Below are 24,926 nucleotides of genomic sequence, written 5' to 3'. Positions count from 1 at the left end.
CAAAGGGTATCGCATACACTTTTCAGACGTAGGGAGAGGTCAGTGGGGCATCTAATAGGATATCGATCAGAAGGTAAATTGAGAATGGAAGGAGGAGGCAGTGGGATGACCAGGTGAAAGTTTCCATGTGAAAATCGCATCTAGCATGTTGTGTTCGTTAGGTGTGAAGTGACAAGTATTAGCACAACTCATGCGGCGACGCGGGACGCCAAAAGACTGTCGCATGGCAGAGGGCCCACTGATCGTTATTCTTCGCCGCGCTGTCAGCGAATAAGTCGAGAAACGGAGAAATGACACTGCACGAACTGCAGGCTCTGTTTACACCGAGTAGCACCGACGGAGAGATGATTAAGAAGTAGAACAGGAAGTGTTTAAGACGCGTAGTTCCCAACTTCACCGAGTAGCCACATTGTGCACAACGTTTAGGTATCCTGTACTTCTACAAGACGCTGGTTACAGCACTACATACTGTGTTTTGCAGAACTATTCGTATACGTTGGTGACGATGAAAGAAAAATGTCTTCGCCAGTCTCAGAACCTCGGTTTTTTCACATCTAAACCAAGCTGGATCATTACTGTCTTTTATCACCTTACTTAACATATGTGGATTTAGATTTCATGTTAATACTGAACTTGCGTCATGTCAACTGAAATAGATTTTTCTGCTCCAAATTTTGTACAATCGTATATTGTGAAGAGAAGTTGACTGATAGATCTTTACAGTAGCTGGTGTATCCATAAGTAGAGCTAACCGTGAAGTCTGTAATAATCTCCAATGTCAGACCGTTGGTGAAAGACCAACAAGAAAATCTTAGAAATTACTTCGCCTATCAAAAATCAATGAACGGATCGAGACCTTCTATCAAACCTCTCATTTTTATGTTGAAAGGGAAAGATAGAACGTTGAAATACTCTTAAATGTCTATTTAGACGTAATGTTTCTACTACCGTGTGATAGGTTTAGTGCTGCAGAAACTCACAAATGAGGAATATTGAATACCGTCGATTTTGAAAAACGAAAATGAAATGTGAGGATCGTATGGCATTGATGCTCAGGGATCCCCGTCTGGGAACGTTAGACCCCCAGTTGGAAGTCTCTTCAGTTGACGCTACAATGGGTGACTTGGCGCGTCGATGACGCAGAAATGATGAGGAGGACAACACAACACAACACCGAGTCCCCCAGCAGAGAAAGTCTCCGACTCAGCTGGGAATCGAATCCGGCCCTGCTGCGTGTCACTCAGACGTGCAGACTGCTCAAATAAGGTGGCGGACATTGAAAAACACTTAAAAATATTCAGTGTGAACAGCACTCCTTCTACGTGTGACATTGAGTAAGCTGCGATATTACCCTATCACTCTCACAATTATCGACAATCTATCCACGTATCCACAACATGGAAGAATTCCTGAGCCGTTTTCTTGGCACTGGCTAACTTTCTAAGACGAGTGACTGTTTCTCTTGAAGTGATACAAGTGGGATATTTGCACAGGATGTCTTAGATATCAGTGGGGTATGTTACTGGAGGTCAAGGAACTCGTGGGATATAGCAGCTTCACTCAGGGGTATCATTCGGACAACAAAAGGCAGATAACATCTTTTAGATTAGATCTGCGAATTACAGCATCGTCCGTATAGACAATTTTCGCGGTTGCATGAACTTGAAGAGCCTGTAATCAGAAGAAGTCAATGTATCTTCCAAGGACAGAAATTATCAACCTATCGCCCAACAGATAAACCCCCAGTACGTTTATTATATATACGAGCAAGCGCATACTGGAAGCATCAGTCACAGGCAGAGAATCTCGAGCGCGCTACTTGCTTACCAGGTGAGTGAACGTACTTTGTCATAGAACCAATATGTCTTTATTCGCTGCTTAGGCGTGGCTTGTTATGATGACTTCAGAGTGACAGACAGACAGTGAGTCTCTTTTAGGATGGTCGTGTAAATTCATTACGTGTTATTCTTGTGTGATCTCAGATTGTCTATAGACACTCACACAGCATTACTAACCATTAATCAGGTCCTCAGCGTTTAGGAAAATTTAGTATAAAGCACTCTGCTCTTTGACATTAGCAGTCACATGCAGTACCTCGCTCTGAACAAGTGTGGGGGACGAAGCCGACCGTGGTGTTTTCAAAGGCTCCTTTCACCTGCAATACGCAGTTTTTACTGTGTATGTCCCAATTTCGATCTCGTAATAAAAAAAAATGCGTTCATATCCGAATCCAGTTAACCTGATTTAAGTTCTTCGATACGCTAAATCGTTAGAGGCAAATGATGGCAAAGTTCATACAAATCGGTTACGCCCAGTTTCTTACCCCACTCTTTAGCGACTACGCTATTGTGACATTTCTAGTGACGTCTTCGTCCATGAGATAACAAGTTCTAATCTTTCTTCTTCTTGCAACAATACATTTCAGATGGTTCCAGATTCTGCCTTTGTAATTTATCAGTGAAACACTTTTCAATTCAACATGATGTTGTGTTTATAGCCTCCTTAGTTCAGAAATATGTTCCTCAAATCAGTGACACTATTTGACACCAGAAAATGCCTTTCGTTGAAGTGAGTGTAGTTCCCCTGCAATAATCAGCTGTCGATGTCCCCTTTTTTCATTTTTTTTCATTGCATCTTAAAGACGATATTTGTGTGAGTTCTTCTAGGAGTCATTGGAGTGACTTACACGTGGAGGGGGGGGGGGGGTCAGTGTCCATGTTAATAAGTCGTTACTCTGCTGTTTGCAATTATGTTCATAATTCTACTTAGTCTACGCCGAAATTATATGATAAGTAGGCAGTTTACATTGAATACCAGTTATTCAAAATCTGTTTCATTTTCGATATGAAAGATGATGTTGTTTGCAGAGCTGTGTTACCTATTTGCCTCCAGACTTTTTTTGTAGTGGAAGTTTGCTTAACTTACTTCATTGTGTTACCAGCACACATGTCAAACAGCAGTGCCGATGAGCTATGCCCCCGCTTACAACCAGTCAGGCCACAAGGGGTTAAAACATAAAACTTGTTCTGAGGAGGAGTAGCATCTAAATCACTTGAGACTTATCCTCATACAGAATTTAACGCAAAAGCAAGTAAAGTTTCTATGGATGCTCATTTTGTCCTCATCCTTGTCCAGCTGCACACGTGATCTGACTCGGCTAGTTATGAAGTCAGTGAAATATGAGATAGTAATTTTTCCTTTCAGTCATATTCTCTTCTTTGGCCAATACAACGTCTATTTGAATTTTCTATTCTTTTATCAAAATATTTGTCTGTCGAATCGCAATACATGGAAGTGAAATAATAATGATAAGCAGTAGGCTAGTATGTGATGTTTAAAGCTTTCCCGGCGCACTGATTGTTCCATAAAAACACGGGAGAACTGCCGGATATCAGTAACGTTCTGCCACGATATTTCGTCGTAATTCATGGAATGGTCTGTGGAAATACGACGACACAAAAATTTTGGCCCAGACATCAAACTTTTGGAGCTCGATTATCAATGAATCTGTGGAAATAAGATTGCCTGACAACGAGACTCTCATCAATCGAGATAGCGGTTATCAGCTAAACTCTGCTTGGAATCCTGTTATAGAGAAACTTCGTAGTCGTCGTAGTTATCTGCATAAAGATGGAAATCGACCTGACACCGATACGCCAGGCTTTCACAGTGGAGTGCGCGAGGCGCAGCGCACGGAGTCGTTATGAACGCGCACGCTGAGCAGCGCATGCGCAATGTCACCTCAGAAGGCTTTAAATAGCGGAGCTCAGCGCGTACTCGCCAGTACTACTACAGTGGCATTCACCTGAAGATGGCCAGAAGACTCTGCGCCGAAATATCGTGGCAGAACGTTACTGATATCCGGCAGTTCTCCCGTGTTTTTATGGAACAAGTAGGCTAGTAGATGCTAGATTTTGAAATATAATACCTTTGCAGAATGCTGTAGATTAGATTGACATGTCTTATAACTAGTTAAGAGTATTGATTTGAAACAAGATACAAAGAACGTCGTGGTACAATTTGACTGAAAAAGAGTTTGGCAGATAGGACACATCTTGCAGCATTATAGAATAGTCGATTTGGTAATGGGTGGAAGTCTGTAGCCCAAAAATTGTAGAGAGAGAGCAAGTCTTTGCTGTAGCAAGTGGGTTCAAATGGTTGTAATGTAGTTTACGTTAGTTATTCAGAGATGAAGAGATTTTTTCTGACTAGGCTGACACGAAGAAGTACATCAAAGTGTTCTTTGGATTGACTGTCACATCATGAGCAATACGGATTAGTAGTGAAGATTATGTTTTACTTCCAGGTACCTGAGCGAAACACCAGCAGACATGGTGCTAGAAATAGTGAAGAACGAATCCCATCCTGACTGGGCCAGCAGCAATTTCCTGGTCAGAGCCTTCAAACAGGCAGGCTTCGATGTGGTAGAGGACAGCATCCAGGTGAAGAACGCCTGCAGCGGCGGGGGTGGCTTCATGAGCGAGACACTGCTGCTGCGGGGGCGGACACTCGACGGAGACGTGGCCAGCCTTGTGGTGAAGGTGTCTCTGCAAAGAGGCGGGGACGGCGCGCTCAGCTCCGACGGGCTGTTCCGGAGGGAGAGCGCGCTGTACACGAGGACTCTGCCCGCTGCAGAGGCGGCGCTGAAGGCTGCTGAAGGTGGCGCGTGGCGGCCGTTGTGGCCCGCCTGCCTTGGCGTGTTCGGCGATGGAGGCGGCTGCCTGCTGCTGGAGGACGTGGTGGCCGCGGGCTTCCGCAAGGCCCCCAGTGCCGCCTCGGCTCGCGGGCTGGATCTGGAGCACTGTCTGGTCGCCATGCGTGGGCTGGCACGCTTTCACGCTGCCACCACGAGAAATGCGCTCCAGGACGCCCTAGTCGAAACCCTGCTGCGAGAGTCCATCTCTTTTGGCTCCAGCCAGATCCCACTGCTTCAGTCGCAGACCAAGACAACCGTCCTAAAGATGGCTCAAATACTCAACCGCTATCCGTGGTTCCGGCGGTATAAGGACAAGTTCTTACAATTTGCGGACACGTTGCTGCTGCGAGCTGTTGACGCCGTTAGCAGCTGCGACAACAAACTCACTGTCATGCTGCATGGGGACTTTCAGAAGAACAATATGATGTTCCAGTACTCGAAAGAAGAGCTTGAAGTCATATTCTACGATTATCAGGTAATAATCAAATTTACTTAAGCTCCAAACCATCTCATAATTCTGATAATGTACTATGCTTATCCCAAAAGTTCTGACTTAATTATGCAAATGTCAGCTTCCCTGTGGTGTCTAATACATCCAAGGAAACATGCTGTTTACTATGGCTGATGTAATACTAAATTAGTAGGACTGAATATACAGTTCCCAACATTTATTTACTTTCTTTCTCTTATTTCTTTACTGGGCTGTATGATAACTAGAAATCTTCTCTGTCTTGCTTGGTACTGAGCAAGAGACATGTATTGCTGATAATCTTCACTTTCTCAATTTTTTCCTCCATATAGGCAATAAATCTTTTTGTCTTTCATTCTGGGCACCAGTCTAACACATTTTGAGTTCTTGAAATCACACTGAACTTCAGCGACTGCACTAGTGCAAAGTAATAAATAAGAATCCAAATCGCAATTCATTTACATAACAAAAACTCATTACTTCAGTCGATCATAAATGGAATAAGCTGTACTGCTGCTTTCTATTTTTGATATAATATTGACGACATCATTTAATGCTCTCTATACCAATGGAGGACTTTTCCACTGTGGAAGAGATGTCCATTCTTTGGGGGATTTTCTAGAGAGCTTCATTTCGTATGCCTTACACCAACGACTGACTGGGGAAAATTGCTTAAAAAGAATCTACACTCTTCTCTGGAACTGCTTGATTATCTCCATGTTCCTGCAGCCATAAGAGAGGTTATCGTTCTGGGGCCTGTCTCACTTCTCATGTTTTTTTTTTTTTTATTTCTATGAAGACTGCTTGTGCCTGTGTGACTTCTTCACTGGAATTCATATTCGAGGGAAACAGACTACCAATCCTTCTTCTGGCCATCCTGATTTGGATTTCCTGAAGTTTCCTCCTATTGTTTCAGGCTCATGCTGGGATAGATCCTTAAACATGCATAGCTTTCTTCCCTTGAGCTTCATCAAACATCGGAACTGACAGTTAGGTCATAATGACACTGTTGATGTGATATTAAATTGTGTCCCTTCATACATTCAATTGCGGATGTGAACAGACCATAGGAGGAAAAATAAAGTGGTGGTCACGGTGCAGACTCTAGGTGCGAGTGCAGCGACCCATATTTATTTTTCGAGAGTTGGAATGCAAAAGATACTGGAGAGTGTATACTGGGAAATGTTCCTCATGTTATTATGTTATTCTTATTTCCGTATTTGAAACGCCTCGCTGCCATACAGATGCTTGTATCTTGTGGCGGTCAGTGATTAATTCATTACTGTTGGATTTTTCAGGGAGCCCATATCGGATCTCCAGCGGAGGACCTGCAGTACTTCCTGCACACGAGCACCAGCCTGGAGGTGCTGCAGCGGCACACGGACCTGCTGCTGTCCGAGTACCACAGCACCCTGCAGCACACGTTGCGAGCCCTGGGGCTGCAGCAACAGGCGGATGCCTACCCGCTGGAGCAGCTGAGGAGAGAGATGCAGCAGCTGGCACCAGTAGGGGTCTTCTGCACCTACAACCTGCTGCCTGTCATGCTCAACCTAGAGGCAGTCGATTTCGACCTCGATACATCGTCACCCAGCTATGCAGCCAATGTGGACAAGTTACTACAGAAATGCTACACAAATCCTGAGTATTTGTCCTTTGCCGAGTACTTGACGCCATTTTTTGAGAAGAACTGTCTTCTAGAAAGTTGAGTCTCATCATTAGTATCTCCAGGTCTAACAAAGCTGAAACAAAATGTCAGCGTATTGTAATTATTCTCAAAGTTCTGAATTTAATACAGAAATTTATGAGAATTTTGAGGGTATGACTGGTTTCTTTATTTCTTGGCGGAATTATTTCTAAAACAATCCCATGTCATCAATGGTTTCTGTATTATTTGAAGACTTCATTGCACCAGAAGGAAAATTTACCTGTCAACTAATAAAGAAATGCTCTGTAATGCAATATACTATAGTACCATTAAAATTCAATGCAAGAAATTTTCACAGCTGTTTTCAGTTGTATTTACTACTTGCATTTCTTGTGGTGGCTTGTGTGTTCTATTATAGTTTTAGCTGGAGCCATGCCAACATTAATAAAAATTTTAGATTTTCCACATTATTTGGATTCTTATTAACTGTCACAAGAAATGCATAGATGATGTGACACCTGCTGGCTACTCATGCTGTGGTTTTATTATGAAACAGTTACAATTTTCACGATATCGTGGATTATTCTGCCATGAAAAATAACGTCAAACCACACTAATTTCTCCAACGGTCTCAAAATGGTTCAAATGGCTCTGAGCACCGTGGGGCTCAACTTTTGAGGTCAGTAGTCCCCTAGAACTTAGAACTAGTTAAACCTAACTAATCTAAGGACATCACACACATCCATTCCCGAGACTGGATTCGAACCTGAGACCGTAGCGGTCTCGCGGTTCCAGACTGCAGCACCTAGAACCGCACGGCCACTTCAGCCGGCTCCAACAGTCTCCGTAGGACTACTACAGTCAGTGCATCCAGCTGAAGCGCATTCTTTTTATCCTCAAACAGGATGATTAAGACAGTACTTCCACCAATATGGCGCACAAAAAGGGTAGACACACTGCCTAACAAGAAAAATGAATCTTATAGTGGATGAAGAGGAAACGAAATGCAACTTCTTGGGTTGAGAGGGTATTTGATGTTATTTCAGTGCTTGTAAAATTGAATCTAATTTGTAAAGAACTTGGCAGCATGAATTCATTTATCAGGATGAAATTGCAACCCCCCCCCCCTCTCCCTCTGGACCAGGATGCATGCGCCTATTTTGTTTGGACGAGTACTGTAAAGCCATTGTACATTCTCTTCAAGCAAACGGGGCCACATCTGTTGTACCCACTCCGTGATACCCAGCACACTAGTATTACGATTTATTAGGATGGAGTTGATATTCAAGCTGGTCGCAAACATGTCGTTTCGTGGCCAGATCTGTGGTTTCTGCTGATCATGAGGAACCTCAAGATCAGGCAGACAGTTCACAGAGTCATTTTCCATGTGTGGACGAACATCATCATCTTGGAAAACAAGAGCGTGGTACTGCTACATGAGAGGCAACACATCAGAACGGAGTTCTTGTTGTACTGTTAGGCCATCAGATTTGCCTGAATCACTGTCAGCCATGAACTGAAGTCATACTCGATGGCTCCCCACATCATGATCTCAGAGTCAAATCTTTTGTGCCTCTCCAAAACATTGGAATAGTGGAACCTTACACCATGTCCATCAGATCGTGCAGAACTAAGATTCATCGCTGAACCCATTTATCAGGAGACCATGCTGTCCAGACACCGTGCTACTCCAAATGTAGCCACATTTGGGGCTGTGTTAATGCCAGCCTACGCTTGGGTTGGTAATTCTCTAGTCCAGCTGCTGCTAATGTGCAGTGAGTGGTGAAGGACGATAGAGAATGTAGCAGGGAGTCTATCAGTTGTTCTTTTATGACAGACGTGAAGTGGTTGCAAAGAGCCTTGTAAGACAGGAACACTGATGACGAATATGCGTTGCCCTCACATGCTAATGCAGTTCGACATTGGGCCATTGTCACATATGAATGCCCGATGAATCTGGATACTGCGTGATTCGACCAGCCAGACAAATGGAGTTTCACAATCTCTGTCAGGTGCTGATGCTGTCTTATACGAGTATACGGGATCTCCGTGTCCTTTACAGTGATAACTCATCAAATGGTTCAAATGGCTCTGAGCACTACGCGACTTAACTTCTGAGGTCATCAGTCGCCTAGAACTTAGAACTAATTAAACTTAACTAACCTAAGGACATCACACACATCCATACCAGAGGCAGGATTCGAACCTGCGACCGTAGCCTTCACTCGGTTCCAGCCTGTAGCGCCTAGAACCGCACGGCCACGCCGTCCGGCGATAACTCATCATTGAACACTGTTAACACCGTTTATATAGCCCACTGGGACTGGTTACAACAATAAACGTTGTACCTGCCGCAGAGTATTACAACTCAGTAATCATGTACATACCCGCCGACAGAGTGTAAGTGAACAAAGTTACATTAGCATCTGACTATTTCTTCAGGTTGGTTCGCTTTTCTTGTCACACAGTGTAGAACTGGTAGTGACAGTTAAACATGAACGTGGAAAGAGATCAGTCATTTCCAGGGCAGCGCGGGGCAGCCTTGCGGTCTCAGGGCGTCTTGTCATGGTTCGCGCTGCTCCCCCCATCGGAGGTTCGTGTCCTCCCACGGGCATGGGTGTGTGTGTTGTCCTTAGCGTAAGTTAGTTTAAGTTAGATTAAGTAGTGCATAAGCCTAGGGACCAAAGACCTCAGCAGTTTGATCCCATGGTCCTTATCACAAATTTCCAATTTCATTTGTGGGACTGATCATCAACAGTGCTTCTAGGAGTCGCTGTTGCACTAACGTACTTGAAAACTGAAACGTCTAATGGAAGGTTTCTCGTCAATATCATTCCCCACTTGACAACCACTGGGTGAGAATAGCTTCTACCATACTTTTCCACCCATTGCGATGTTCAGCCGTACAAATCCAATTTGATCTTAAACGATCATCTCAAATTTTTCTTATCACTTACAATTGAGAAATATCTTCATTGTTCCCTAATCATCGATTTGTTTGGTTACATATCGCGCCTACGTTCAATTTATTTTTATTATGGTCAGAATAAAGTCTTTCATTACTCTCTATTCAATAATCTACTTGCTTGTTTTTCCAACGCTTGTTGATTCCCAGAGTACACCTCTCCTGCGTTTGCTGAACAACCCTGATATTGAATTGTCTCTGCATAAAGGCAATACATATTTTTTATAAATTCTATGAAAAGCAGAGAGAAAACTTCGTTTTGAAAACTCTAATGTACTAAAGCACTCCAAGCTGTTTTTACTCATTTGTTTATTTATTAGTCTGCTTATGTGGTAGCCGTGTGCAAGCTGCCCTAAAAATAGGATCTCATCCACTGGTTTTATGACTTCATTATTAATTTCTACAATCCTCTTCCAGTTGTTGTTTACACTTTACTTTATACTTGTTGTGGTCTGTTTTTAAGTATGTATTCAGAGTTTTCTTATTATATTGTCATATTTGTTGTTCAGTATTATGCACACTAGGTGATGATGGTGATGTTTGGTTTGTGGGGCGCTCAACCGCGCGGTTATCAGCGACCGCACAAATTCCCAAGCGTTGTTCAGTCCAATCTCGCCACTTTCATGAATGGTGACGAAATGATGAGGACAACACAAACACCGCGCCATCTCAAGACAGGTGAAAATCGCTGATCGCGCAGGCTTCGAACCCGAGACCCTGTCCTCGGGAAGCGAGATGGCGACCACGAGACCACAAGCTGCGGGCTATGTACACTAGTGGGTTTCAGTACGTCATCAGAAAACTGAAGACGGTTCAGATATTTCCTGGTAAAAATACTTGACTTAAACTAACTGAAACTAACTTACACTAAGGACAACCCACACACACATGCCCGAGGGAGGATTTGAACCTCCGTTGGGGAGAGCTGTGAGAACCATGGCAAGGCGCACCAGACGGCACGTTTACCTCGCTCGACAACATGGATCTAGAATAAAACCATTATTTTGACTGAATCCCAAAAATGGTTCAAATGGCTCTGAGCACTATGGGACTTAACATCTTAGGTCATCAGTCCCCTAGAACTTAGAACTACTTAAACCTAACTAACCTAAGGACATCACACACAACCATGCCCGAAGCATGATTCGAACCTGCGACCGTAGCAGTCTCGTGGTTCCGGACTGCAGCGCCTAGAACTGCACGGCCAAATATATTTAATTTAATCACATGTCCTTTGGTCTTTCACCCACTGACTATCTTCCATGGAGTGTACTCCTGTGCAATAAATAAATACAGGTGTGCATTTGGCGAATTTTTGTAAAGTTCGGGCAGCTATGGCTGGAATTTAGTAGTTAAGGTACCGATTATCACATCGGACGGCAGGCGCCAGCAATGTTGATATTTAGCAAACGATTCTGCGAGGCAGGTTTACGACACCGCTCGCAGGCGGGAAAGCACGGCCCAGCGGGCACTGTATACAAGTGTGAAGTAATGAGGGCAGGACCCATGCGTTGGAGTTAAATAGCGCCTACTGACCTGTGTGTAGGGACCAAAGCGGACTGTGGAAAGGTGACGTAATTATTGAAGAGCACTTCACTTGTCCTGTTCAGAGGCTATACGTCAGTGCCATAGAGAAAAGACGTATAAATAAACGAGCCCGGTGACTTGTGGAGAGAGGGGGGAGGTAGTCGTGTCGCCATTCTGTCCGCATCTAGAGCCAGAGAGAAAGACGATCGTTTAAGTTGTGGTCATACGGAGTAGAAGGAGGCACTCTCAATCCAGACTTACTTTCCCGTAACTCTGATTGCGACTGACCGTGACTTCGTCTACGAGCCTGTAACTAAATTCGAAATTTCTATGTGTCACGCCCTCAAACGCCTGTGTAAACGCTCGCACATATTGAGTTAAGGCAGAAACTGTATCTAAGGTAACAGCACGTGTTTCCACCATTTTTGGTACCCTACTTCCACTTTAATCAACTGATTTTTTTAAAATAGCAATACATTTATCCCAACACAAAAAACGTACTCTCAAATTAATTCTACTGGCGGATCAGTGCCCATCTACACTCAGTTCTACTACACAGAAGACTAGTACGCCTAAATACAGAAGAAACAGCTGCTACAGCTCGGCTACATGTCGATTGGTGCCCAGCAAATTTCAAAATGGACACCTCACTGTCACTAAATTATCACGAACGCCATGACATCTAAACAAAGATAAGTCCGCCGGCCTCTGTGGCCGAGCGGTTCAAGGCACTTCAGTCCCGCACCGCGCTGCTGCTGGGGTCACAGGTTCGAATCCTGCCTAGGGCATGAATGTGTGTGACTCCCATAGTGCTCAGAGCCAAAGATAAGTCCACAGATTCCTGTGGCTACACAAACGTAGCTCTAAACATCGTGTACCCTAGCTCGCACAACTAACTCTGACAACGAGAGTAGACAGGAAAAACAATATAAATAAAACTTAGAGATACCGCATCACATTGTGCTGAGCGGTACCACGCAACCTATGTCAAGTGCCACAGACTGACTCACCGAAACCAACTCACTCACCAAAATGTAGCATTGAACATGGGCAAACACTTTCCGACACAACGTATTGTGATGAAAAGTGCTCCGGCCGTGGTGGACAAGCGGTTAAAGGCGCTACAGTCTGGAACCGCGCGGCCGCTACGGTGGAAGGTTCGAATCCTTCCTCGGGCATGGATGTGTGTGATGTCCTTAGGTTAGTTAGGTTTAAGTAGTTCTAAGTTCTAGGGGACTGATGACCTTAGAAGTTAAGTCCCATAGTGCTCAGAGCCATTTGAACCATTTTGAAAAGTGAAACGACCACTTCTCGACAGCAAATTGTTACAAACCCCTGAGCTCAGGGGCTGTAATATGTGAAAACGACCGGGAGACAAGGTTTGAGAGAGAGGGTTGACTGACGTGAAAGCGTGGAGAGAGACACCGGCAAGTGTGTCATTGACTTTAGTGCATCGAAGGTGGCGTGCGTGCATCGGCCAGTGCCAATGTCAATGGAAATCCGCTGCATTGGCGTCCGACCGCCCAGACTTGCAGACATAGCGCTAAGGGGCCACCGCGCCTGTTGGCTGCGCCGGTAGCCCAGGAAACGGCTGACTGCTCCCTCAAGTGCAGCTCGAGGACCTCACGTAGAGAGGCGAAGAGAAACAGCCGACCGCCTTCGTTTGTAGTGAGCCTTAACACCTACAGCCGTCCGCCCAGGGCATCTCAGTCAGTGACCGCAGACAACTCTGCACCCACGAAGCCGCGAGTGGTGGCACTGATTAATACTTAATCAGTCAAGGCAACAGAGGACGTCACAATTTTCGTTAAGGATTTAGTGACGCTGCTGGGGCGTATGGGTGGTCAGATGATGTAACACTGTGTGGTCCTAGATTGCGTTTGTTGATGGACACCAAAGCACGCATATGGTGCCTACCACGAGACAGTGAGAAAAGCACATACTTTCCAGGAGTGGGTTGTGCCAGCGGCATCAAAATCAGAACAGGAGGGTACGGATGGAAAACACAGAGGACTTAGAGTCAGCTCTTAGGTTTCCAACACTTGTAGAGGATGTGGATATGGGCAGAACGCAGAGAGTGGTCCACCACATATTTGCCTCTGAAGTCAAGTGTTACAGAAGTGGTCGGGAGGGACATGTTACGGAAGCCGTGTAAGCAACCAGAGTTCTATGCATATGGCATAGTGGGCCACCGGACATTTGAGTGTGGAGGTAGGAAGGGTGGGAAGGTCGGGCAAGGGAAGCAGCCGTTAAATGCAAACGGCAGTACTCCAACTTTCGGAAGGCAGTCCCGATAGACCGTAATACCGCACAAGTTTGTGCACAGACGGAATCCAGCTCAGAGCGGTTAGTAGGCGGCAGGGATCAGAGACTTTTGGTGGACACTGGTGCGAATGTGTCCGTTATCAGTCTGGACCTCACTGGAAAGAGAGCACTAGGGCCACCACGGTATAGCTTAAGTGATGTTGGCGATAAGATGGTGGTATTATTGCGTACGGCAGTACTGTAGTTTTCGATTGGGAACGCATGTAGATGTTGTCATGCGTAGGCGAAAGTTATACAGTGATTACCTGACTACATTTTCTCCTCAAACATCATGCTAAAATTGATCTTTTGTAAAGCACAGTGGAACTCAGTGAGACTTTGTTTCGACTGGCGAACACTGGCAACCGAGGCAATATCGCAAGGTTCACCTGTCATGGGGGTGAGACTAACTAAACCGAGTACGTTTTCAGTAAAGATCGTTCAATAAGATGAAATGCCAGCAGGTACGGGAAAGATTGTGTAAGTTTCAGGGGATTCCGATTTGCAGAGGGAAACATTATATGTGGTTCAACCCCTCTTAAGCAATGAAGAGTTGGACAGCTCGTATTGTTTTATCCGCAGGATTTTGGCGTATGAGAAGGAAATTAATGGAGAACGGATGATTTACATTAGTGTAGATAACTCTGCCGGATGGTAGGTGTCTGTGTCAAAGGATGCAATAATAGCCACTCAGGAAGATGAGGACTTCGGAAGGTTGAGCCTAGGGGAATGTCTCAAGCAAACCCTCGATACGGAAGTGTTACGAGGGAACGTTTGAAGGGCAGTGATCACATGGGTAAGGAGAAATTGATGAGGTGTAATGATTTATTATGTCCAAACGAAGGGTTGGAGTCAGTCCCACTGACGCAATATCACGTACCGACAAGGGATAGCGCTTTAAATAAATAAGATTTTGCAACCGATACTGCCTTACTTGAAGAGACAAAAGCTTATATACTGAGCTATAAGTTCGTTATTAATTTATTCTATTCTCTTTCAGCACGTTGATTACATGTTTTTGAATCGTGTTGTAACTGATTTTCAAGTTACTTTTTAACTTTCTGTACCCAAGTTGTTGATGAAGTTTAGCTGCACATTAGACTATCGATACAATGTTATCAGCAAAACAAACATGCTGGTTCATTTTCAAAATGACATGAGGTGCAGGGGTAACGGTTGCACCTATATAAAACAATTATTTTATCTTACAAAGAAATATATTTTATTGAATCACTTCTCTTACGCATATCACACACTGGCCATCCTCGAAGGAGTCTACATTAACAAGAATAAACAATCAGAAAATGTCTATACAGGAAAACGATACTAACACACACACGTTCAAATATACCATGAACCCATTACGATACAAAGTACGTCATAGTTACTGATGAAACTAGTGCAAACCCAAAGAATGGGGCAAACCGTGAGCAACATTGAAAGAATTTCACACTCAAGTTGGCATCACTGTAGAAAACTCGATCAGAAAAATGAATATGATCTCAAGATGAAGACATAACAATGTGTAAAGCAGAATAATAAAGAAAATAATTGAAGATGGCACACGAAATACCGAAACAATATGTGCGAATGAGACATTAATCGTGGCTTGCATATGGCGGAAAATTTCTTCTTTGAAAGAACCGAAATTATTATGGGCTATATCCAAAAGTTTTCTTGCAAAGGACTGTTAAGTCATACACAGACTGATCAAGGACAATCACGTCAATGGCGAGTAACGTTTGATGAGTGCGGTCGGTGGCGACACTGAGGTTTAATAAAGGTGATTTTCAGACCTGAGAACCATTTTTAAAAAGCAAGTAACTGAAGCTGGTCACAAGAAGTTGTTATAAAGTAGCTTGCGTCGTTATTTAACAACAGTCCTTAATGCGAAAATACTTAGCCCTCCTGAGTAATCCTCGACATTAACACTGTATGTTTCTTTGCCAAGAAGTATGAGTCTCTGTCAGAAAGTATTGCTGTCCGGATATGGACCAGACAAGGGATAGTTTCCGCACGTAGATCCACTAAGTTTTACAAGGACTTTTTGATACCTTATGACCAACTAAAATTTCAGCCAAAAGTGACTGGTTTGTTCACATTTGGGTCATAAATTAGACTTGCATGAACATGACTTCGGAAAGCGACAGAATATTCTCACTACGTCACTATACAACGAAATCGAAACTGCTACCGGACTCTTTCATTTAATGCTCAGCGTTTCGTTGATCATTTAAGTGAAATCACGATTTAATGCTATTTGTGCTCTTTACGTAAGAAGTTATTCTATCTGCAAGTCATATAATTCATTAGTACCCTTACCCTCGCAATAATATCTGCTTATCACAGATTGTTGTTATCTCAACGGCCTTCATTTGCTCATAAGCTACTCAGAAACACTTGTATGGAAGATTATGATAAAGTAAGGTGCTCTGCCCCTTACTCGGAATGAATCCAACTTCAGGTTGGGTCAGCGACCTCACTGCTGAGTTGTGGGCGTTTAACGACCTACTGTCATCCAGATAGTGACGAACTGTGTGATAAGTTCGCACCCTACTAACCTACATTCGGTACAGCAACGCTGCTCCCACAGGAGGATTACTTTCTTCATATTTCTCTGTGGATTACCATAGCATGTTTTAATTCTAATCATTACTCACTGGTTCCTTACGTGTTGAAGGTAGCATCTAAGTGGAGAGAGACCAAGGATTAGTCGATTTGTAGCCTACTCACACAAACGTTTCCAGTATAAGGTAGAAATCTAGGTCAGAGGTCCGACGTGCAATTTTAATCCACCATAGATTTTCCTGGCTTAACTCGGTGGCTGAGTGGTTAATTGCCAAACTATGGATCCAAAGTTTGCAGTCGATCAGTGGTCAGCGCTGTACGTTTCATTCGACTAATTGTTTGAAAAGTTCGCACATTACTAACCATTTTCAGTGTGGCAACACTGCTCCCACCAGAAGCATTACTTTTGGCTTCAGATTTTCTCTCTGGATAATTTAATGTGACAAATTCCTAGTGGTTCATGCTAACACCACAAGTTAAGGTAATTGTGTAAACGTGGGATATTAGAGTCAGTTAGTGATGTCTTGTGCGTGATCTACAGTGCGTGTACTTACATATCTGTGTACTTACATATCTGTGTACTTACATATCTTTCTACTTCAATTATTTTAATTTCTTGTCGTTTTTACAAGCCCTGTTGTAGGACTGAACTTGAGCAATGTAATAGTGATGCCATAATGTGTCGACTATTTTTGGTAGGTGATAAATTAGGTTAGCTAAGCAAATGCAGTGATCAATTTTTGGGCCATAAATTGTAGTAATTTGGATAAAGCTAACAGCATATGGTGGCCTTTTGTTTACTTAAGGGATCCAGCCAAGTTACTGGTTTGTTTACATTTTGGTCATAAATTAGACTTACATGAACGTAACGTACGAGCACTATGAGTGGTTTGTTTACATAAGGAGAACAATGGGTCCATTGACACAGAAACTGCTCAACCCTACCCCTCTCGTTAATGAAGTTGATTGTTTGTGCAGAACAAGCGTAGTGTGTCCTAAATGTCTACAAGGAAAGGTGTGTCACTGGCACCCGTGTAACTGATGTAGGAAACATGGTAATAGAAAGATCACAACGTACAGGGGCTGAACGGTGTAATTCACGTCACAAGTGTTCTTGTGATGTTTTGGTGTTGCCTTTTGTACCATGTTTTCACCCAGCCATTGAAGCCATCATGAAGAACGAGGAAGTATATTTTTAAAAATTGTCTGTCACCAAGTGTTGTGAGATGACAAGATCAGTGTTCGCAGGGCTGCATGCACACTCTCGATAGGTGTGTTAAATCGCCCAATCTTAATGCCATAGTCAATGTTTGGGACTGTGTAGAACAACATCCTTACAATAACCTAGCTCTGTCGGATATAATCATCAATGATTCAGCTGAGTTCAGCAGTCCTGAAGCAGCTTAGGCACGATCTTGGCCTGTTGCACCATTAGCGAGGCTAGAGGTGGTGTTAGACAGAATTAGTATGATGTCTGCTCGAGTTGTTTGATTTTTTGTCCCGTATCCTTACTTCTGCATGACTTCACTGATACTAAAGATTTACTTTTCAAGTTAAATTATGTGCTTCTCATAGCTCTTCACTGTATTGAATACCAGAGCGCGTTATGTATTACTTTTATTCTGAATCTTAAACAAGGCTACCATAAACCCAAAGGCTGATTTGAACAGCACAGTGATTTACTAGGAGTAGTTCTACTTCCATCTAAAACTAAATTACCTAGACAGTTATAAGGGAACCTTTAACTAAGACCATCACCACCAGGACAGAACAGGAACGATAAAGATGTCGTTATTTAAAACAAGCAAAGAATGTGTGTTGTCGACCCAAAGCCTGCCCCAGTGCCGCTCCCATCATTGTGCCAGACTGGTGAGGGCCGCCGTTTCTTTGCACGGTTCAGCACTGCAGGTATCATTGGCCGCTGCCTTTGCCAACAGTGCCCCTCCCAGGCCGCTGTAGCTGCCGGACTTGAAGGCTGAGTCACGAATGGCTCTGACCACTGGTGTGCTACTATCATCATGTCTCAAGCATATTCTCATCTAACATACCTTCAACAATGGGCCTTCGTGGTTGGGTCACCATGCAGGGATGTTGCAGTTAGCAGTGTTAAACAAACTCTAATAGTTTTATTATAACTTGTCTATTAGTCACTGAGTTTATTCCCAGAAAGAGGCATATTCAACATTTCATCATCCTGGCATATTTTTCCGTAGTGAGAACTGTAAGGTAACCGATTTCATTATGGCTGTACTATGTACTAAAATTCGTCATTCTCTCATGGCAGACTGATCGTGGGCAGCTGGATGTCACACCACATACGCCATCATATTCTCTTGTTACAGTGTGGGTGTGGTGGGTGTATATAAAGAGGCTATCTACACATTGTGTAAACACAGTAGGGTCTATAATACTTGACATACAAGCTTAGATACTACAAATAACGCTCCCACCTCGTTTTACAATGCACAGAAGCATACATTTTTTTCCTCAGTTGCAATAGGGCTTTTATATCTCCTCAGATTGCTTTCCAGGATTTCTCTCACTGTAACATTGTCCTTCTCATGGAAGAGAAAAGTCAACAATTGTACTTATCTCTAGTAATTTGCTCGTTTGTGTGGCGGTCAGAGATACAGACTACCCCTACTCAGAGCCGTTGGGTTCATTTTCTGTAGTGTTTCGGTAGGTATTTGCAACTTCGTTTTTACAATTTGTTGCTGGTGTCATCCCAAAGAAAAACTGATAATCACATCTTTCATGCAACTCCTAGTGTCGTTTAAGGTTCCTGTTACGAACAAAATGATTTTACAGACCTATATGACAAAGTAGTCCCAAATTAGACTTATGCGATATTTGTGGAATGATTATGTTTTAATGTAATACTAAAAGGCGAAGTATAGCCGCAGAGGAAAATGCAACACATGATCTTAGACAATAACACTGAACTATCCATGTCAGTTAAGTACCAAATCAGACTGGACGTGTAATAGAAACGTTATCCAGTCCAATAAGAGTATATGCTCTAGTCATTTGTGCATTATATAGGAACTTAGAACACTGCCATATGGTACTGCATTTCCCTACATTCTTCTCATTAATAAATGTCCTATAAATGTTAGAGTCTTCATAACATACAACAAATGGATCTTCATGATTTTGAAATGCAAATTGTTTGCTGTCATCAGCAGTTATGTATCTGTAATTGTTACTTTACAATTTGGCAATTTTTCCAACTTGTGCCTATCCGTCACTATTCTTCTTTAGTGGAAACCTTTTCCCACAACTAAAAAATTGGCATGTTCCTACGACTTCTGCATGACATGACTATTAAGAATTGCATTTGCATGTGATAATAACCACCCCACTAGATATGCTTTCCCTCATTTATGTTTCAAAATGCTAACACTGCTGTAATGACCAGAGATTTAAAATCTCACTGGTGTACTATGATAAGTAGCCTGTATTGTTTTTGTAGGACCTTAAATAGGATTCTATGGAAGAAAGGTAATTCCGAGACGATTCAGTCCCTATATCGTAAATCAGATGTGCAATACCTGTATAACGAATTCAAATAACTTACAGCAGTGCACCAATGGAGGGAACACAAATTGAACCTTGAGATGGAGCTGGTCAGCCAAAATGGTCACGTAATCCTTGCTAGTTATTCGACATATCACGATATGGCTGCCCAAATCATCACTGAGCCCCCATCATGTTTCACCTTTGGCAGCAAGCATATGCTAGATGTAAACTTCCATTGTCCCATAGTCAAAAATTTTGGCTTAGGCACCATGTTTTCCTGTTACATGCATTTGCATCACTTATGTGTAGTTTTGGAATTCCAGTTCGTCCTGCAGTTTTGCAGCTGTCATCCTCTTACTTTTTGTTACAATCCTCTTCAATGATCATCTGTCACAATCACTCAACACACACTTCCATCCACATTGTCACTTAAAAGATGATGGATTTCCGAATTATCTATATGCAGTATAAATATTCGGTATTCGGTACAGAGCCTCTTGGAACCTTTATGGTATCTTTGTTATGGAAACACCCACCATATAAGCACCAACAACTTGCCCATCCTCAAAAGCTCTATAGTCTGATATACTGCACTCACCACCACACAGAACACTGTTCTGACCATGACTGACAGTGCCGTTTGGTTGGTCGGATATAAAAGTGGCATCTGTGGTCTTGGCAGGCATCTAACATTCAAACAAGCATTTTTTGCGGTGTTTCCATATTTCCATACTTTTGTCCAACCCCTGTAACTTAAGAGGGATATCTCTGTTTCTCCCCCCCCCCCCTCTCTCGTTGTTTTTTTATTTTTATTTTTATATTTTTTATGGAGGCTATTATGACCAAGTGACTGGCTTGTCTCAGAAATCGTTCCATATCGCTCCATCCTACTACTCACAAGATGGTCACGGGTTCACAATTGCAGTAGGCCCTTTCTGTCACATTGACACATCGACCCACAGTACTGCACACTTCCATACAACTGATTGGCACACAAACTCCACTTCATTACCATGACTTAACTAAGAGATGGAGGGTAGCACTTATTGTCTGCCCCGATAGCTGAGTGGTCAGCGAGGCGGTCTGTCACGCGAAGGGGCCTGGGTTGGATTTCCGGCTGCTTCGCAGATTTTTCTCTGTTCAGGGACTGGGTGTTGTCCTCATTATCATTTCATCATCAACAGTGGAAGGCAAAGGGAAACCACCACTGGAATCACTTCCCTAGACGCTCATGCGGTGGATCTCTCTGACGAGGCTTCCCCCATGACAAGACCTGCCGTAAAGCAGAACACAAAGCTTTTGTTATCATTTAGACGTTGTGATACTCACAACTCTCAGGTTCTAAGTCAATGCCTTAAATGGTGCAGGCTGTTATACCACATACATTAGTATATGCTCAAAGTAATTATTTCTAGTGTGATCATTCGCCGATATGCAACATTTTGACTCTAGTTAAATGTCATCGTCGCTATGTTTCTTCAGTGATGACTAGCCTGCCTACAATGTCACAGAGAAAATAAGATACCTCCAATTTAGACAGAAGTGAAGACCCCACTCATGTTTGTGTATTTCAGGTCAACAAAGTGAGCATTGCGAAGGATGGAAGACTGAAGTTTCTTGAGCCTAAAAATAATGGGAAACGTGAAACAACAGGTAGGTACCTAATAGTAATACCTAAAGGTAAGATATATATTTCTTTGAGAAAACAGTTACCGTTGACTTGATTCACATCTATTTCCATCTTTTCAATGGTCTTGCAATTTTATTGCGTCACGGGAACCACAATGTGGACCAGGAATGCTAACATGCACAGCAAAAACACAAAAATTAATTTTTAAACTTTTTTTAGGTCATGATTAAAACTTTATGATGAGACCTATTGTAGAAGAATCAAACTGAGTTTAATTGGAACAGAAAGTAAAAGTGGTAATTTGTACAAATGCGGGATACTGAGGAAAGGATAAAAAAATATTGGTGAGATTCATCTTTATGGATGTTTTTCATTAATACGCTGTTATTGGGTAATCCTGTCAGTTGTTTATTATTGATATTTAATACACATGGTCGATTTGGAATTTATAAACTTGATCTTGAGAGGTGCTTTTGGCAGCTCAGTAATATTAACGGTGAAATAGAGGGTGATCCAAAAAGCAATTACATCTAAAATCTGTAGTGCTACTGTAGCCGTAAAATATGGTGCACTGAAGAAATGGCCTATTCTCTGCTTGCAGTAGGCTACTCATTTTCGGATTGGTTACGCTTTGGATCACTTTATGTACTTTCATGTTTCTGTTGAGTTGCACTGCCACAAGCACTTCAGTAGAAGAAGGTCTATAATTTCGAAATGGTTAATAAAATAGAATCAACGAAATATCTGAAGGTGTTATCCAATAAGAGGTGAAATAAATCATTATAACACATCGAAAGTGGAATTATCCAAGCAAACAGATTTTAATAGGAGCAGTAAATGGCTATGTGTAGGAGATTTGCTTATTTTGATCTAATTGCACTTCATTTTTTCGTGACTAATTTTTGGTTCGCAGCCCCACCCTCAAGCGCTTCTTGATGTACACTATCAAGTTGTCGGGAAAAGAAATGAAAATGCAAAGAAACGAAATGAAAACAAAATGCAGCTATACAACTGCTGTTTCAAAAAGAAATAATTTATCGAAAATGAACACAGAAATAGAATTCTGCATCCAAAACAGTGAAGCACGCGGAAATAGGTAGCTCAGAATAAGAACACTAAACCCTAAGTGTTGTATGTGCTCACACTTGATGCCACATAGACAGCACATTGATGTGACGTATGTCAGAAAGCGTGTTGTTGGTTACTATGGCTCATTTGAGATAAGGACGATTCATAGTTCAATGACGTTGTTCCTTAACCAAATTCAAGCCTCTCCTGCCCCAACTATGAAAACAGTGGCATAGGATTTATTATTTGAGAAGAATTTTACGAAAGCAACTAAAAACTGAGTAGTGCATTGTAAAAGATATATTTTTTTACTTCATTTGTAAATCGCAAGTGGGACTTCTGAATCCTGTCAGAAGATATTCATCGTTTCTGATCGGGTTATTTACTTACTGAATCAGTAATATCTGTTTACATTAATTAAAGGAATACGAAACCACAGTGTAAACATCAAATCATTTACAATAATGTACTTTTATGTCATCAGAGCTCAAGCTCTTATGACTACGGTTCGACAGTCCGTCGATGTCTTCTGTCCTCTGTTTTATGTCTATAGAAAGTGAATGGGAGTTTTAAGTACTGTCGGGCAGGGAAGGGTTAAGCGTACTTATCTTTCTTTTTAGAGTGGTGATCGGTGTCGCAATCCCCCACCCCCTCGCCTTTCCCTCACTCTCCCCCCCCTCCCCCTCCTCACACTACTGTCTAGTGTACAGAGCCTATGTACGCAACCAACAGTAAACACATTCGCCTCGAGACGAGCAACCGTGGTTTTCTGTGATTATGTGGTGTTGGTGCTGAAGGGATATCCGCTGCTAAAGACAGATACCACTATTGCAGAGGCATCTTGGTCCTCTGCTAAAGTCGTACAGATTGTGGAGCGCGGTTGTGCTGTGGATAATGGACTGGAGTTGCATTCCGGAGGAGAGAGATTTAAATTCTGTGTTCGGGCTTCCAGGGTCAAGTATTCCGTTATTTTCCTAAATTGGCTGAGCAGAATTTCTTGTCCAGTCAGAGACTGTGTTATGAATTCAACTACCTAATTGCTGACGTTGTGTAAGACGCTCATGTTCCTCGTTTCGGTATAGGTCGACGGCAGAGATTTTAAATAACAGGCTTACGCAGAGCTTAGGCGAACTCAGCGAATGTTGAGCCTATTCTCAGTGGTTAAATATTCTATCTTTTGGTACAGAGACAAACTGCATGTTAATGGCCTGTTTGACTTGTAATGAAGTGGTTATTTGAATGAAATATCGAAGCCGTATGTCTGCTATTTGCAACTGCTGTGGCATTTATTGTTTGTATATCCTTCCTGTCGCTGTCAAAAGGTTCAAATGGCTCTGAGCACTATGGGACTTAACATCTGAGGTCATCAGTCCCCTAGAACTTAGAACTACTTAAACCTAATTAACCTAAGGACATCACACACATCCATATCCGAGGCAGGATTCGAACCTGCGATCGTAGCGGTCGCGCGGTTCCAAACTGAAGCGTCTATAACCGCTCGGCCACTCCGGCCGGTCGCTCACTGTCATTCATTCACAGATGAAGTGTATATCTGAGACTAATATTATACAAAAAAGCTATTTGAATATAATAAGGATAATCAGAATAAAAGAACCAGATCACAATTGTTCGTACTAATTGCTATTATAACCGATTTTGATCTGTAAAAAAAAAAAAAAAAAAAAAAAAAAAAAAAAAAAAAAAAAAAAAAAACCGTAAAATTAAGAAAATGTATCGGAAAGATATTAGAGTCGGTGCACCAAAATTCAAAATTATAGAATTTAGTGGCGTTATAATCACCTCAGTAAGAGCATATCAATGTTGCTTGTGAAAACAATGCTAATCACTGTAAAATTTTGCATCAGAATATTGTAATGTTATTAAGTCTGCCAGTGTTATGCTGTCTGACTTTACAACGAGTAGTTGCAGAATAATGAAGACTTACGTATATTTTACTAATAAGGTAGGTGACTTCTGGGTACTTGCTGTGGTTGGCAATATGTAATATATAAATGATATCTGAAGACGAAATTATCTCTGTTGGTCGGGTGACAGTGACAAAGGTGATGATGGATTAAGTTGGCACTGAGCCTGAAGACATCATGACACACATAAAGGCGCCAACGCGGCTGAAAGATTGATGATTTGCTTTGAACGCAAGTTGTACACAACTTCGACTGAATTACGCTAGTAAAACATCTGTGTGACGCTTTTGGACATAAACGATTTACGATTGTTGCTCGAAACAAAGTTAGTTGTTGTTTCGGTGAATAATAATTCGTATCTTTACGTAACAAAAAAAGATTGTTAATGGCCTTTGACTTACTTCATACAATATTTTTCTGAATTTCCGGTTTTTTGATATTCCAGGTGGCCTATTGGCCCCACCTGTTCCTGATGATGTAAGAATCGAGAGCCTTACCGTTATTTCCATGTCACTGTTTTGACAAGTTAAATCCTCCCATACAAGATTTCACTCCCGTTGTTCTAGAACACTAGGAGTGACGTAACTTTGAAAGAAAAACGTCTGAGGAG

The 24,926-nt window shown here is 42.4% G+C and overlaps 1 protein-coding gene across 1 annotated transcript; it reads left to right on the top strand.

The window, feature by feature from the left end:
* Positions 1 to 4,475: 4,475 nt before the first annotated feature.
* LOC124594303 lies at positions 4,476 to 6,871 on the top strand. Its single transcript, XM_047132666.1, has 2 exons — positions 4,476 to 5,171; positions 6,464 to 6,871. Exons 1-2 carry the CDS (start codon positions 4,476 to 4,478, stop codon positions 6,869 to 6,871), a joined length of 1,104 nt encoding a protein of 367 aa, XP_046988622.1.
* The last annotated feature ends 18,055 nt before the right edge of the window (positions 6,872 to 24,926 follow it).

Source organism: Schistocerca americana, chromosome 2, assembly GCF_021461395.2.
Source record: "Schistocerca americana isolate TAMUIC-IGC-003095 chromosome 2, iqSchAmer2.1, whole genome shotgun sequence".
NCBI classification, from domain to species: domain Eukaryota; kingdom Metazoa; phylum Arthropoda; class Insecta; order Orthoptera; family Acrididae; genus Schistocerca; species Schistocerca americana.
The sequence above is the reverse complement of the archived record's forward strand: the minus strand, read 5'-3'. Positions and strand labels throughout refer to the sequence as shown.